The sequence below is a fragment of the Heterocephalus glaber genome, unplaced genomic scaffold (assembly GCF_053883595.1).
Source record: "Heterocephalus glaber isolate CG9 unplaced genomic scaffold, H.glaber_assembly_v1.0 deba00000676, whole genome shotgun sequence".
NCBI lineage: Eukaryota > Metazoa > Chordata > Mammalia > Rodentia > Bathyergidae > Heterocephalus > Heterocephalus glaber.
Window position 1 is genome coordinate 26382606 of NW_028258156.1, and position 16552 is coordinate 26399157.

Sequence of the window (16552 nt, forward strand, 5' to 3'; positions counted from 1 at the left end):
GACGGTGGAGGCCACCGTGGACGCCGGAAATCTCCCGTCAGGCTGTGGCAGAGGCTGTTCGGATGGTGCCAGTCACACCCTGTTCTGGACAGTGGGAAATCAGTGATTTTACAGGGGTGAGGTCACTTTGTTTTGTTATGTTGATACTGGGGATGGAACCTGGGACGTTATGCATGCCAGGCAGTGGAAATAGAGGGTTCTTAAGTGGGAAGGGAATCAAGAGATACAGGGAGGGGAGGAAGGGGATGAGGAAAGAATTAAGATGTGTTATGTGCATGTTTCAGTTCCTCACAAGGAATTAATCATTATGTACTACAAAAAAAGGGGAGAGGCTTCCTGACTAGGAATACATGTTTTGAATGCTGCAAGTGTAGAAACAAGTAGGAGACTATAAGCGTGGCCTGGTTAAGGGCTGCGATGTGAATGGCAGCGGGGCAGGCGGGCATCGCAGGGGAGAGAGCTGGTCTGGATGAGTTCAGTTCTTACTCATCGAGTCATTGCTCTGTGGCAGGTATAGGATTTCTGAGGGTGGGAGGAGGGAAGGAATGTTCCCGAGTGGCTTGCTTGGAACATTGGAAGAGCTGGTAAAGAAGTAGATTTGAAGAACACAAGTGCATCTTACTTTGTGTCCTCTTGGAGATTGTTGTTATCATTAATTTTACAGAAGAACTTAATTTATGATCCTTGTTTAGTATCTTGAATTTATAAAAAGAATTGAAACTGGGGTGTCTTCCTTTTTCTTTGTTAGAAATAGCAGAAGTAAAAGTGCAACAGTTTAGAACTCTGTCTTAGAATATTTATATTGTACTTTTTAGTTGATTTGGTAACATAAAAGGTTGATTTTTTAACTAAAAATATATATTAAAAGTTAATTTAAGGATTTCTGTATAAAAACAAAGTGAGATAAAGAATTTTTCTTCAATAAAACTTAAGTGAAAAAATGGGTTGAGGGAGGAAGGGAGATCTCTACAGCTTTTTACTTCAAAAAGTCGATGACAAAAGTGAGAACGTGCTGGTTGCGTGTGGTGAGACGTTCGGTGTCCGAGAAGCAAAACTAAGGAGAGGAGAGGCCTCCTGAGAGAAGTAGGCGGAGGGGTGAGGTCGCGGCGTCAGGGAGGAGCCCCTGTGGGTGAGGCCTGTCTTCGGGGAAGAGGGAAGCCGCCAAGCCCAATGGTGGAGCCCTGCCTGGGGGGCCGGTGCTGGTCTCCCAGGAACGCCCTTCTGTGTGACTCGCTCAGTTTAGTTCTGCTCTTTCTTGCCTCGTGGAGTACAGAAAAGTAGTTAGGAGAGCTAATGGCTTTCCAAGGAAGTGGTGTATCTGGTCATCTCCTGTCCCCCTCCTGTTGTCCCTTCCGATACCTGAGTATAGCCGCTGGCCTGTCTCTGTAGTCAGCAAACAGATGTTTGTTTGTAAACTTACTTTATAAAATGATGCTGTGTTCTTGACTGTCCTGTACCTTTTAAAAAATATCCCTACCCCTTTGTTTATTTGCCCTTTTCTCCCCTGCAGTCACAGCTTTGTACGTGTGTACCAAGAGGCAGACAAGAGACATGAGTTACAGTTGAAAGGTACAACATTTACAATTTTGATAGTCCTGTAGCACAGGCCTGAAATCCCAGCTACTTGGGAGGGAGGCTGAGGCAGGAGGATTGCAAGTCAGTGCCAGCCTGGGCAATTGAGCAAGACTGTCTCAAAAGTAAAAAGGGCTGAGAGGGCCAGGAGTTTAGCTCAGCGGCATAGCGCCTGCCTGGCAAGCAGGAGGTCTCTGGTACCCCCCAAAAAGGGGGGGCCGGGGTTGTAGCTCAGTGATAGAGCACTGGGCTTGACCCTTAACTTAAAAAAACCTTTCAAAAGCAATGTTAGAAGATACAGTGCTTGACACAAAGTAAATATTAGCTCCTAAGTACTAACCAGTATTTTTACTTTTATAGTAAATAAACATATAAATAAAAGTATACACTGATTTTATTTAAAAATTTGCCAGTCTTATAAAAAAAACCAATGATTTTAATTTGTATGTCTTTGAATATGGGTAAATTTTTTTCCATAGTTTTTTGTTTTTCATATCTTGCTCTGTGAATTACCTGTTTTATGTCCCCTGACAAGTTTTCTGTAGGGCTTGTCATTTTCTTGCTGATTTGTAGGAAATCTTGCAACATTTTGGGTAGCAGTCACAGATACTTTTTCCCATTTGCTTTCTCTTTTCAACATTGTTTATATTTTGAAACGATTGCTACATCTATATGCTTTCAGATATTTTAGAAAAATATTTGTCTTTATTAACTGCTGCTTTGCCTTATTCCACTCAGCCTTATGTCTCCTTGGCTTTGCTGAAATTGTAACCGAGTTTAGTTTTTGTTAAATCTAAGGACTTCTCAGCTGCCTTCTCATTCCTTGGGGAAAGACTCTTCTCTAGGATTCTATGATGTCACACTCACCTGCTTTTTTTGTTTGTGACCTTTTTTCCACCCTTCTGAATAGTAGTGGACTTTCTTCTCTAACTATACCTTCCTTCCTAGGTGATAGAATTTAGTCCCATGATTTTATGAAGTGATTCTGTGAAATATTCCATCTTTCTTGTTTTCAGTTTTAAACAGGGTCTTGCTATGCAGTTCATGCTGGCCTTGAACTCACTATGTAGCCCAGCCTGGCCTTGAACTCACAATGTAGCCCAGGCTGGCCTTGAACTCAGAGCGATCCTCCTGGCTCAGCCTCCTGAGGGCTAGGATTACAGGTGTGCACCACGCCCAGCTGAATTGTGCAAATTTTAAGAATAGAATTTGATCAGTTTTGAAAAATGCATATATCTAGATAGCCTACCTCTAATTTTAAATATTGTCAGTGTGTATATGGCTCCCCAACTCGTATCTCCAACCCTTCTCGCAGGTACATGTATTCTACTACTACTTTGACTTTTTTATTTTTATGCTTTATTGGTTTTGTCAGCTTAACAGGTCCAAAACTAAACTTTTACATTTATCGCAGAACTGCCTCTCCCTTCTTCTGAGAACATGGTTCAAGTCAAAAATCTAAATTCTTGGTTCCCCCCTTCCTCATCCTGCCTTAGCCCACTCTTCCTAGGTCTTGTTGATTTTACCCACACATACAACTGAAAAACACCCACTTGTTTCCATCTCTTTTGCTTGGCCCCCAGCCCAGTATATTGCCGTCTCCTGCACGGAGTTGTATGATGCTGCTTTGTTAATTAGCCTTGCTGCTTATACGCTGAGCCATTCAGTCTAGTCCTTTCTCTACACAGCAGTCAAAATCTTTCGGAAATTAGATCGTCACTGACCTGCTGGGATCGCATCAGTTTACTTCCTTTTTTGTTTATTTCTTTATTTTGCCTTACTGGAGACCAAGTGCCGGGCTTTGCCCATAGTAGGAAAGCACTCTACCACTGAGCTATATCCCCAGCCCTTTGTAAAATTACATTTTGAGACTGGCTCTGGTTGGCCTTGAACTTAGCAGCTTGGATTATCCACAGCCCATGCTGCTTTCCCTTTTATTTGTAGCTACTTGCTGAGGTGTTTGTGACCCAACTCAGTCACAGGGATCTTGGTGTTTGCAGTTCCCTCCCTCCGCCTGGATTGCCCCACCCTCATTTTTTCCGGTAGCTGGCTCTTCTCATCCTGTCAATATCAATTCACACCATCTCAGAGGAGGCTTTTTTGCCCATTCCTTCTAGAAGTATCCCACCCCAGTCATGTCACCCTATTTATTTCCCTCATGCCACTTTCTCAACACAGAATTATCTCACTGTCTATAGTCTGTCTTCTCTGTACACTGTGTGTTTCTTCAGGGTAGGGGCCTTGATTCTTGTTCATTGGCGTATCCTCAGTTTCTGTACAAGTGCAATATTAGTAGATGTTCAGTAAATAGTATTTTTATTAAATGATTAGATGCCAGCTGAAACTTCTAAATGTTCAGATTTTATTCAATAGCATTTTGATAATGTGGTATAGTTAGTAATTTTTAATCTCTAAAATCAAAGTTTGAATTAAAATATGAAGGTTTGTTCTTTAAGCCATTTTATCACTTAGTGCATTAATATATATATATATATATTTTTTTGTTTGTTTCTTTTTGGTACTGGGGATCGAACTTGGGTCCTTGCGCTTGTGTAGCAGGTGGCGATGTGCATTAATATTTTGATAAATTACATAGAACACTTATTTAATGTTTCTATTGGAGGCCAGTAATAATATATCCATATTTGAGTTGGGGCTGGTTGGTTGATTGTAAAACTTTATGAGTAAAGTTAAACCATTTGAATGGGTTGTACATAATTTCATATTATTGATTTTTTTCTAAGTAGTACAGCTCTCAAAGCAAAAAGCACTTTAGACGGGGCGGGGGATTTAGCTCAGTGGTTTCGCCACCTGCTGCGCAAGGATGCAAGTTCGATCCCTGGTACCAAAAACCAAACAAACAAAAAAGCACTTTAGATATTTAAAGGACCTTTTAAGTACTGAAATAAATAAGTAAATAAAGCTGTAGTGAATGCTGAATGAATAGTAAAGGTTTTGTGAGTATAATCTGGAGTTAAGAAATCCTGAAAGTTAAAAAGTTGTTTTAAAGGACTTACCAGATGGGTTTATTGTAACCACCAGGAAGTTCTACAGAGTAGTATTAAGATTACATACTCATTGGTTCCGAGGGCTGGTTGTAACTCAAGTTGGTTGTAAGTCATTACAGCTGAGATCTGGATGTTTAACTGGGTACATGCTATAGATAACAAGAGGAACATGAATCTTCCATTAACCTGATTAACCCAAGTTGTTCATATGTCAGACCAGTCGTTACTTGAGGATCTACTGTATTTTCTTAGATTTCATATAGCACAAAATGTTTTAATATAAATTTAGAGATATCACTTTACTTTTCTTAGATTATCTATTACTCTCAGATTTGAAATGCACAAATTATTTATAAGTTCCATTAAGGAAAATAAAAATATTCCTTCTATAAACTGGTATAATAGAAAATGGATAGTTCTGTTAGATCTCATTTTGCATTTTATTTTTCTAAGATTGAAGCAAGTGTTGACGTATAATGTATCTATCTTTTACAGCATTTCCAGGAAATAATACTCATTCCAGATGAAGAATTAAAAACTTTCCAGGAAATTGTGACAAAATTTATAGGTTAAATGATTACAAACAACTGCCCACAACGGCATGGTAGAAGATTTCATTTTGCCCTGGGCTGTTTTCCGTCTGTTAGGGTAAATGTCACTTGTTTTCCTAACTTTGGTATCAGTATGAAAGATCTGATCTGAACCTTAGTATTTATTACCCTTTAAGGGGAGAGGAGTTTTGTTCCCAGCTTCCAAAGTCTAAAAATTGCTCGTGAAGGAGGGAACTGAGTTCTATTTAACTTTAGCACTTAGGAATGGAGTTAGGCTAAACGTGCAGATTTGACTTGAACTCTTGTCTTTGGACCTTTTAGGTCTGCACATTGTTACATCTTGGTTGATCAAATAATATATTACATTTCACAGTATCATACCTTCTAATGTGAAGAAAGAATGTATTTGTGTGTGGGGGTGGGCGTAGTGCAAGAGTTTTCAATTTTTACTTTTTAAAAGGGGATGGGGTTTATTTGGCTTGCAGGTCATAGAGATTTCAGTCCATAATAAGCCGACTCCAAGGCAGGGATGACAAACAAGCATGACAGAGCAGAAACAACATGGCACACACAAGGCAACAAATCTACTTTATTTTTTCTTTTTCTTTTTTCTTTTTGGTATGGGGGGATTGAACTTGGGACCTTGTGCTTGCGAGGCAGGTGGCGGAACCACTGAGCTAAGTCCCTGGCTGCAAATGTAGTAAGAGAATTACCAGTGTCTCCCTGCCCCTTTTATCTTACTCAGACTGCTTAGAGCAGGTAGCACTCACCCTTAATCCTAGTGCCCTTGAGCCTAGCATTGCATCGTGAATCAGTTCCAGATTCACACACTCTAGATCCAGCCTATGACCACCTGAGCCTTTGAGGGGACATCCAGCCCCAAACCGTATCATTCTGCCCCTGGCCCCCAAAGACTCATGCACATCCCTGTATGTAAAAGGCCTTTAGTCCATCCCTAAGAGTTGCTGCAGTCCTAACAGTTTCAGCATTGCTGAAAAGTCCAAGTCCAAAGTCTCCTCTGAGATTTAAGTCAAACTCTTAAGTGCAAGCCCCTGTACAAATGCAAAGAAAGTCAAACACTTCCATCCTTCAATGGCACAAGATAGACATTACCATTCCCAAAGGTACAAATAGGAATGGGACCAAAATAAGTCCAAAATCCTGCAGGCCAGACATTACATTCCACACTTTCACTTCCACTTCCACAATTCGAGGCCATCTGTGGCAAGTTGTGAACTCCAAAGGGCTTGGGTGGCTCTGCCCCTATGGCATTTCTGGTGGTTGTAGCTGCCATGACTTTTCTCTTGGGCCAGCTCTGCTCCCTCCTTGAAGTTTTCCTCAGAGGATCCATGCTCCTGGTTTCTCCAAACTTTTGAGGTCTCCCGTGCACCTTCGGCTTCACACTCACAGCTTCACGCACTGCCCTCTCAGGGGCACACTCCCTGGCCTCCCAGGCCTGCTTCTGGAATCTGGGTGGAAGCCTTCCTGATCTCACAACTCTTGCATGCTGCACGTGCCTAAAATCACTGCCACGTGGATGATGCCCAGGTCTGCTGCCAGCTGGAGCAGTAGCAGCCAGCCGTCCCTCTTTCTTGGCTGTAGGGGTCGAGTGCCTGGATTGCTGCTCACTCTGAATCCAATTCTGATGAGCAGCTTCCCTAAGTCACCATTTTGGAACAACTTCCCTAGGTCGCCCACCATTCTGGAACATGGTGCTCTGGGGCTTCCTTCTCAAAGCAGTCATTCGCTTTTGCGGGGTTGTTTTTTTTTTTTTTTTTTTTTTTCACTTTTGCAGTTTTGAGACTGCAAAGGGTGGAGTGCTGCTTCCTGTGATGCTCTCAGGCCATCTTTTCTGTTTTCCTGTTCCTTCTCAGCAATCAAGATCTGCTCTGCTCAATCTTTGCAGTTCACAACTTTACTGGAGATTCCTTACTGAGTCTGGTCTTTACTGGCTTTCTGGTCTTCTGAGCTCTGACCAGAGTCTCCCATACAAAATAGCCTAAGGCCTTCCAGCTCTCCTTCTGTAGCCAGCATCTCTGAATCTTTCCTAACTTCCCCTTCCCACAAGCCAGTTCCAAAGGCTTTTGAGCCACATGGCCAGATAATGTCGCAGCAACAGCCCCACTTCTCTGGTACCAAATTTCTGTGTTAGTTACCTTCTCTCTCTGAGACAAAATACCCAACACCTAAAGTTAAAGGGGAAGGGGTTTATTTGGCTTACAGTTCGTAGAGGTTTCCATCTGTGATCACCTCACCCCAAGGCAGGGATGACAAATAGGCATGGCAGAGCAGAAACAACATGGCACACACAGGGCAACAAAGGAAACGAGAGAGTTCAATCTTGTTTCTTTCTCGCTTTTTTTTTTTTTTTTTTTTTGGTGAAAGACCACACTTTATTAGGAAGCAGAGAGCAAGCAGCACAGTGACCACAGACAAGGCCATCCTGTAGGCACCCTACATGTCTCACTGGAGAAGACATGCCATGTTTTGCCAAAATCAACTGGAACATGGTCTCCCTCAGGGCACCTTCCCAAATCTCCTCCTTCTCAGGGGTTGAGAAAAGTCCCAACCACTTTCCTGAAGACAGCTGTGGTTCACTAGAGATACAGCCCCTCAGGGGTACCTTCCTGTTTCTTATAAAGAACATTTTCTGTAGATTTCTTGAAGTCTTCATTTGTTACTTTCATTCTGCATTCTCTCAAAGCCATCAGCCCAGCTTCTGTACAGATTGCCTTGATGTCAGCACCAGAGAGATCATCCTTTGCCATGATCAGGTCATCCAGGGTCACATCATCGGCCAGCATCATCCTGCTTGTGTGAATCTGAAAGATGCGCTTCTTAGTCTTTTCATCAGGCAGGGGGAACTCGATCTTCTTGTCGATGCGCCCTGGTCTGATCAGTGCTGGATCCAGAGTTTCTATTCGGTTTGTGGCCATGATAACTTTCATGTCTCCTCGTGAATCAAATCCATCCAACAGGTTCAACAGTTCCAACATTGTTCCCTGAATTTCTCTCTCACCTCCAGAATTTGAATCATATCTTTTGGTCCCAATGGCATCGATTTCATCAATAAACATGATGGATAGTGCATGTTCTTCAGTAACTCGAAATAATTCCCGTACAAGTGTGGGCCCATCGCCCAGGTACTTCTCAATGAGTTCAGAGCCAACCACTCTCAAAAAGGTGGCCGAGGTTTGGTTTGCTACTGCTTTGGCTAACAAGGTTTTACCTGTGCCAGGTGGACCATAGAGAATGACTCCTTTAGGAGGCTTTATACCCATCTTTTCATAGTGTTCAGGATGGGTGAGAGGAAGCTCCACAGATTCCTTAATTTCCTGGATTTGGTTGTCCAACCCACCAATGTCAGCATAGGTTTCCTGGGGGGCCTTTTCCATCTTCATCACTGTGACCAGAGGATCTGTGTCATCCATCAGCACCCCAATCACAGCATGCACCTTGTGGTTGAGCAGGACTGAGCAGCCTGGTTCCAGCAGATCCTTGTCCACAAATGAAAGGATGCTGACGTAGTGTTCTGAGCCCACAGATGTAGACACAACGGCATGATTGTCATTGATGATCTCTTCCAAGGTTCCTACCAACATTGGGGTCCCCCTCAGATCATCCACCTTTGACTTTTCCTCCTCTTGCTTTTCTTCTAATGGTTTCATTTGTTCCTGATTTCTAATAATTCTTCTTCCTTGAGAAGATAGTCTTTAATTCTAACTTGAGTAGTTTTAAGCGGCACTGAGTGTGAGGTGTCACCAGTGGCAGTTTGCTGGCAGCATCTGGTCCCTTTGTTTTCTTCTTTTTTCCCACTCTAGTTGGTACAGAAGGTTCATATTTCTTTTTCTTGTCCTTGTCATCCTTCTTACCACCTCCAGGACCATGACCACCACTCTGACTTTGACCCATCTTGCCTCGGCCGCTCCAGGCACCGCTGCCAGAAGTGCACACATCAATCTCGTTTCTTAATTTCATTCACCAGTTTTGAAAAGTGGAGGTAGTACTTTCAAGACAGTAGCACGGTGTAGGAGCAGGGTGTGGTGGAACCATATTGTGCGTGAGAAGATGGAACACAGTAATGTGGGGAAGCAGTTAGGGTTAGACTGCAGAGGGCTGGAATACGATTCTTTTTTTTGGTACCAGGGATCGAACTCCGGACCTTGCGCTTGCAAGGCAGGTGGCGGCACCACTGAGCTAAATCCCCTGCCCCTTGGAATACGATTCTAAGTGGGTTATGGATTTTAGTCTGTGAGCAGTAGGGAGTGATAAAAGGTTGTTAGAAAAGGTTAATAATGAGATCCTCAGGCCTGAAGAGATTCACATAAACTACCTTGAAAAATACCCTTTTCATTTGGTTTAACAGTTTCTGCTACTTTAAATTCCATGTGTGTAACATGGATTTATCTAAAATTAATAACTTTAGGTGTGTTAGTAAAAGAATTCAGAGGAACTCTTGTACATTATTGGAGTTGTTACTTTAGTCTTTATCGAGTTGTGGAATGTTTGGCGAGGTGGTACTGGTGGGAAACTGAGGCCCAGAGAAACTCTGGAACTCACACGGGAGTGTACATACAGCCCATGGTGTCAGGTCTTGAACCTGGAACCCCACGCTGCTGCTGCTGGGTCATTGCCTTTTCTCTGCTCTGCACATTTCCGCTGCTGCATGTTACGTGCAGTGTACCGGGGCTTAGGGAAAGAAAGGAAGAATGACCCCCTTTCCCTCAGCAGTGTTCATGGACGATCAGGTGACCCGTGGCCACGTGAGTTTGCATTTTTAGTTAAATGCTAGCTCAAGCTTCAACAATTTTCACCCAAATGCAATTGTGTTAGGAAGCCTCCTCCTAGGGGAATTAAGTGGAGTGGAGAGTGGGATGGAATGGGGCCGAGGGCTCAAGTGGAGAGAAGGGAGGGAAGACACTGTTTCTGAGGAGAGTGAGTCTCACAGGACAAGGAGGCTCGTTTCAGAATAATGAGAAAAGTATGTTGTAGTATCACAGTATTTTTATAGGGTGATTTTTATCATGGGCTAGTTAAGAATCTGACCATCTTTATTTTTGGTGTATCAATACAAAGAATACTCTTTGGCATTACTGTATTTGATTGTTTGGTTTTTGGGGGGGTTTTTGGTATTGGGGATCGAACTTGGGTCCTTGCGCTTGCGCAGCAGGTGCCGAAACCACTGAGCTAAATCCACGGCCCCACTGTATTTGATACTGAGATTGTATGGAGGCAGATTTCACCAACTACCCCTCCTGTCATGTTTTCTCTCTGCCGGAGCCTTTGGCATCATAAATGCAGTCTCTGAGGAAGCTGATGTAATAAGGAATAATTTCAGGTGTTTCTATAGGTGTGGTGATTAAATCAATGCCAAGGAGAAAATTGGCTCTGAATAACTAGCAAGGTTTAAATTGTATTCTTATAGTTAGCCCTATGGCTTTAGGGTTAGATTATTTCCATAATATACCCATCCTGTATCAGGTAAATTGATAAAAATGACTTAGATGCTCTACTAGAGGTACATCGGAAGCAACTTAATGTAAGGACTGCCATTATGCCTGGACTCTCACAGAATCAAAGAAGTTAGAAAGGCTTTAAAGACACAAAAACATTTGTTGGTATGTTCGTTCTTGTTGGTATTCATGTGAAATTTGGGTGTCTCTGAGTGTGTTTTGTCAGATGTTTGCTTTAGGAATACATCTCAGCATGCTGTAAAACCTGTTTTAAAAATACGTATGAGCCACTCGCTGTCACTGAAAGATTGGTGACACAATGGAAAACCTAGTAAAGCAGTTTGCAGAGCATAGTATTTCTGAAGAAAAGTATTTTTTTTGGTACCGGGGATCAAACTCGGGTCCTTGCGCTTGCAAGGCAGGCGACAGAACCACTGAGCTAAATCCCCAGCCTGAGAAGTTTTTTTTTAAAGCCACAACAAAGATTGAATTTTTATTTGTATAAATCTATACAAATTAAAACTGTATAAGATACTTTATATACCTATTACATTGTTAGATATTTTAAATTCCTGAATGTAGCTTGATAACCAAAAATATATTTTAAAATTGGCTTTCAGATCATCTTCTTTTGAGGCAAGCAGTGGTTTTTCCTCACCATTGAAGCTTGTTCTCTTTCTTTTTTGGTTTCAATATTATTTAAATATGAGCATTTGAATATTCCCTAAATATATTAAATGTCTCATACATTTAATGGATTTGTTGATAAATCCTTTCATATTTGTATATGAAATGTATATTTGCACTGTTGGAGGGTTAGGGAGAGGAGATTTATCTTGATAGGTGATTGGAATTTTTGCAATAAAGATTTGGTAAAGTAAAAGTGGGTACTGTAAAAAGTAGAGATAGTCTCATTTCTTTTGTACATTTCTTAGAGTCTGCATGAGGAAAGACTGATTAGTTGGAGAACATAGAATTGTCTTGCCAAACCAACTTAATGAAGGTGTAATGTAGCAATGAAGTCCTGTCGCAGGTTCGATATAGATGAGCTCTAGAGCAAAATGTGATTAAGGTGAATGGCTCACCCCCGAGACCCCCAGGAGAGAGATTTTAGGCCAGTAAGGAGAGCTTCTCCTGAAAGCCTGTTGAGAAAAATGAAGGTAGCCACGCCTGCCTAAGAAACTTAAGGGTTGGTGAACTTTGAAATCGCTAAATAATTCATGTGTGTGTAGTTGAGAATTGACTTTGTGATCTTATGATAATGAAGTAACTATTTTTACTTTTAATGTCAACAAAAAATGATTACATATGTTATTGCTCTCAGTTGTTTTCTTTTGTTTTTCTTGCTCTCTTTTTTTTTTCTCATACTGGAAATTGAACCTAGAACCTTCACAATGAGCTACATGCTCAGCCCTTTTTATTTTTTTGTTTTGAGAAAAGGTCTCTCCTAATTGACCAGCCTGGACTCGAACTTGTGATCCTCCTGCCTCAGCCTCCCAGAGTGCTGGGGTAACAGGGGTTTCCCATCATGTACCTCTCTCAATTGCTTTCCATGTTTGAAAAGGAACACCTCCCAGTTCCTGTATCGGGGTGTTTTTTTTTTTGGCATAGGTATTTTTATTAGTATATGTTTGCAGTACATTAAGTTTACATTAATTTTAGGGAGGAGGTACGTGTACATAGCGCAGTGTGATTCTATTTTAATCCCTTTCCCCTCCCCACCGCTGGGAAAATTTTAATTAATAATTGAAACAGTCCTAATTGAGTGTCTGTATGCTCTGCACTATGGTAGGCATTTTATGTATGTTACTTCCTGGTAACAAAAACCCTGTAAGGGCTGAATAGGCACAGGCATTCCTGTTTATGAGTGGAAGAAACTGGGGTTTAGGGAGCTGAAGTAGCTTCTTCAGTATTACGTCTGGATGCCACAGGTCTTTTCATTCTGTGATCCTCCTCTTTCCACTGTATCATGTCATTTGGCAGGAATTTCAAAAAACAGTTTTGCTTGGATTTGATCCATTAAAGATGAAAAAATATTAATCTCTTAGGAAAGGTAATTAAATAATTTGGTCTGTAGCTGTCAAAAATGCAAGCATTAAGTAAATTCTGCTTTGAATTTAGAGGTTGATCATCTGACATTTGTTGTTGATACTAGACTTGATTATATTTGAATCCCAGTGTGTTCTGAACCTGCAATACTTTGTTTTTTTGCTTTTACTACTGCAAACTGCAGTGGCGGCTTTTCTGCAGTTGGTACCTGGGTGTGCTAGGATTGGCTCGGTGTGCTTTGCTCCCATGACTTCTGAGACCCGGTGTGGCCTCAGGTGATCCTAGTTTGTGATGAGTACCAGGGTCAGGATCTGCTTTTAAAACTGTTTTTAGTTTAGCCTTAACACTATACAGAGGAGCTGTCCAGGCCACTGTCCTGTGGCTAGAAGAGCATCCTAGAGTTGACTGGAATCAGTTAGACATTCTCTCTAGGCTAAGAAACGGTTAAATTTAGGACCCAGTACTCTGTTAGACACACAAGATTAGATGCATTTGAGGATGGCCTGTGGTTTCTAAATAGGGGCCCAACTGATATCTGAGAAGTCCTTAATATCATTTTTGTGAACTTTTTTGTTTTTTGTTTTCAGTACTGGGGATCAAACTCTGGACCTTGCACTTTTGAGGCAGGCACTGGAACCACTGAGTTAAATTCCTGGCCCTGTTTGTTTTTGAGATAGGATCTCATGAAGTAGTTCAGGCTGGCCTTGAAATCACTCTGTAGCCCAGGCTGGCCTCAAACTTGTGGTGATCCTCCTTACTCAGCCTCCCGAGTACTTGGATTATAGGTGTGCACCACCATGCCCACTATTTCTGTGAAATTAACTGTAATATTGGTTTAATATTTAATATAAATTTTAAACTTCTCTGGTTATTTTAGTTCAGTTTTGTGTTTACTATCAAGGAAAATTATATGATTATAGATGTTGGCATCTCTATCAATCCCTCCATTAGCAACAGTAGTTCACACAAGTTCCTTGATAGAAACTGCAGCAAAATGGATCTGTTACTAAGTGAGCGATTTGGTTTCTGTTATTTGTGAATGTATAAATGAAAACCTTCCATGATGACCTTGGACATTCTGAAACTTGTTTAAAATGTTCAATTTGTTTAAAAGACAATTCAGTCTAATTTGTAAGAACATGCAGATACTGTATTCACACAAAGGAACCTTCTTTTATTATGACAACTGATTTTTGATTAGTTAAGAGAACCTGTTGCTAAAATAGTAATGAGGAAGGTGTAATACAAGCATAGTCATACACCCCTTGCTCTGCAAGTAACCAGAGTGCTACGTGTGCCTGCTGGTCAGTCTCCTTGAGGAAGGCAGAAGTAAACTCACTGGCATGTTTTTCCTCTCTTGTACAGCTTAAAATGACGAATGTGTAAATTCAGTGGAATAAATGGCGTCCAAAGTCACAGATGCTATAGTCTGGTATCAAAAGAAGGTAAGTTGATAGTCAAAGCTTTTAACTTTTAAAACGTTTTAATTCCAAAACTCTATGTTTATTTTGAGGAATAGATTTATGTTAAATGTTGCCTAGAACTATGACAAAATTAGATTTTTAGGCTTTTGAATGGAAAGGGAAGATTAGTTTTCCTTATACTTAATTTATAATTAGAAAGATTATACCTAAAAATACTTCTCTACTTTTTACTCCACAATATCAGTGTAGCTAGATTAGTTACTGTCAGTTAAAACATAAACAACATAGAATTATATAAAAAATATTAAATTTCTTTCTCACTAACTTTTTAGAAGAACCTGGGTTAGAAAAATTTATAATGTTGTTACTTTTATGTCAAGAGATTACAATTTTTCATTTGTTGTAAATTATAATTCAATAGCTGATTCTTTTCAGTAAAATAAGGCCCTTGGATTATATTTTCCAAACAAATATAAAATGTTTATTTTTATGCTTCAAAATTAGTTGTCATAATTACTTAACTGGCTGTATTAGCTAGTGTTTTTCAAAATAAACTTTATCAATGTAATTCTTTCCTTTATAAAAATCTAAAAGAAAATATGATTTTCTTAAAACTAAGTTGTTTATTCTTTTTTTTTGATACCAGGGATTGAACTCAGGATCTTGGCACTTGCGAGGCTAAATCCCCGGCGCTAAGCTGTTTACTCTTAAGAATGTTGTTTATATTGTTTAGTTGTTCTATATAGTATTTTTGATTTTTAGTATGTGGAGTGAATTGTGTTTGTTTTCATATCTTGAAACATTTTTGATGCCTTATTCAGATTTATGTTAACAAAATATAATTACATTTAAAGCTTTTTTGTATTAGGGAAAATCAGACAATTTTTAAAATTAGTTGAATTGGAAGTAAGTGATAAAACATTGTAAAGATTAGATAAATCTGATAATGCAGTCCATCTTTGGGTATATTATTTATTTCTGGGTAGAACATATCACAGATTATATAATACCACATTTTTCATAGAAGGAATTGGAAGTTATGCTAACGTTTGATTAGGTCATTGTGGTTCTATATAAATGTCACCTTTAATTATAAATTTCTAATCAACTTAAAAACCTGTCTGCTTAAAGAAGTAAGTAAAATTAAAATTGAACATGTACCTTTGAAAGATTTTTCTTTTCTTCTGCTTATGGGAGAAATGTTTTAAAAACATTTTCTCTATGTGGCTTTTTGCGTTAAACATTTGGAACTAAAGATCATGTAGAGAACATACTGTGCTTGACTGACTTTCTTGGGATGGGGGGGGTTGGAATATTATACTCCGAGACATTGCTTTTATCTGAGTGTCATTTACCTAGCAGATTTGGGTGTGTGCAACCAAAATTTCTCCAGAGCAGCCATACCAAATGTCCTAAAATATACCAGGAAATATAATCACATTTTATATTAGGGAGTTACTAGAACCATTAACTGGATTTCATTGACTTGGTTTTTTTGCTTTTGCTTTTAAATTTAGTTTTCTGTAAAGAAATACATGTGAATACTTTAAAGGAATATTGTTTCAGGGCTTACTGTGAAAAGAAAGAGATAGCAGGTACTCATCCTGCTGTGCCTCCCTAACCCTCACCAGATTCTGAATTCTGCTGCCCAGAGGCAGTCATTTTACCAAAGGCAAATCAAACCAAGTTCTGCCACTCCTCCTTCCCTGAGGGAGTTGAGAAGGGCTACAAATTCGCGTGAAGTTTTGGTTTCCGTGATTACTTGGTGCGTGGGGCCAGGGATATTGGGACTATGAGTAGACACTAAATATCTCCCTGCACCTGCTCAGGCCAGCGCTCTGGACTGGGCCATGAAGCAGGTATTTCAGGCTCTGAGGTCTGCACAGTCTCTGTGACAGGTGCTCTGCCCTGCGGCCATGGGCAACATAGAGAATGAGTTGGCACGGCTGTGTTCCCATAGAAATTAATAGATTGGGGCCATAGGTCTTAGTAGCCTCATATCACAAGGATCGTCCTGCTCAGAAATGAGTTGAATAACACTGCTAGTTTTTTATTGAATTTGCTGGGGGTTTTTTTGGTACTGGGGATTGAACTCGGGTCCTTGCACTTGCGCAGCAGGTGGTGGAACCACTGAGCTAAATCCCCAGCCCTCTTGCTGTATGTTTTTAAACATGCCTATCATTCCTTTTCTTGGTCATTTCACTGTAGGTGTTATTTGTTGATTTCTGACTGTATGAATAAGTTTTAGCTCTTTTTTTGTTTTTGTTTTTGTTTTTAATAAGCTCCCCCTAAGCCTACTTCTGTTCTCCTAGTGACTAAGAATTTGGTGAAATCAGTGTTCACTGCTTACATTACTGTGTGTGCGCATGTGTATCATTTATGCATGTGTCTTGGAAGGCATTATGATATGATGTGTATGTGTGCATCATTTAAATGTGTGTCCTGGAAGGCACTGTAATATCTCCAGAGTCCCTGATAAGTGGTTACTGACTTCA

General features: G+C 40.4%; 1 protein-coding gene and 1 pseudogene across 4 annotated transcripts in view; one reads left to right on the forward strand and one right to left on the reverse strand.

Annotated features, from left to right (window-relative positions):
* The window catches only part of Phtf2 (putative homeodomain transcription factor 2), a 105137-nt gene that overhangs the window by 10893 nt on the left and 77692 nt on the right, over positions 1–16552 (forward strand). For 2 of the 4 annotated variants that reach the window (XM_004839739.4, XM_021253968.2), the window contains exon 2: positions 13999–14078. In XM_004839739.4, the coding sequence (XP_004839796.1) occupies positions 14034–14078 (45 nt within the window). In that variant the 5' untranslated portion in view covers positions 13999–14033. Of the gene's footprint in view, positions 1–1510; positions 1570–5207; positions 5229–13998; positions 14079–16552 lie in introns of those variants that run through there. The other 2 variants (XM_021253965.2, XM_021253966.2) reach the window with 2 other exon arrangements.
* On the reverse strand, positions 7691–9080 carry LOC101700483 (26S proteasome regulatory subunit 4 pseudogene; annotated as a pseudogene).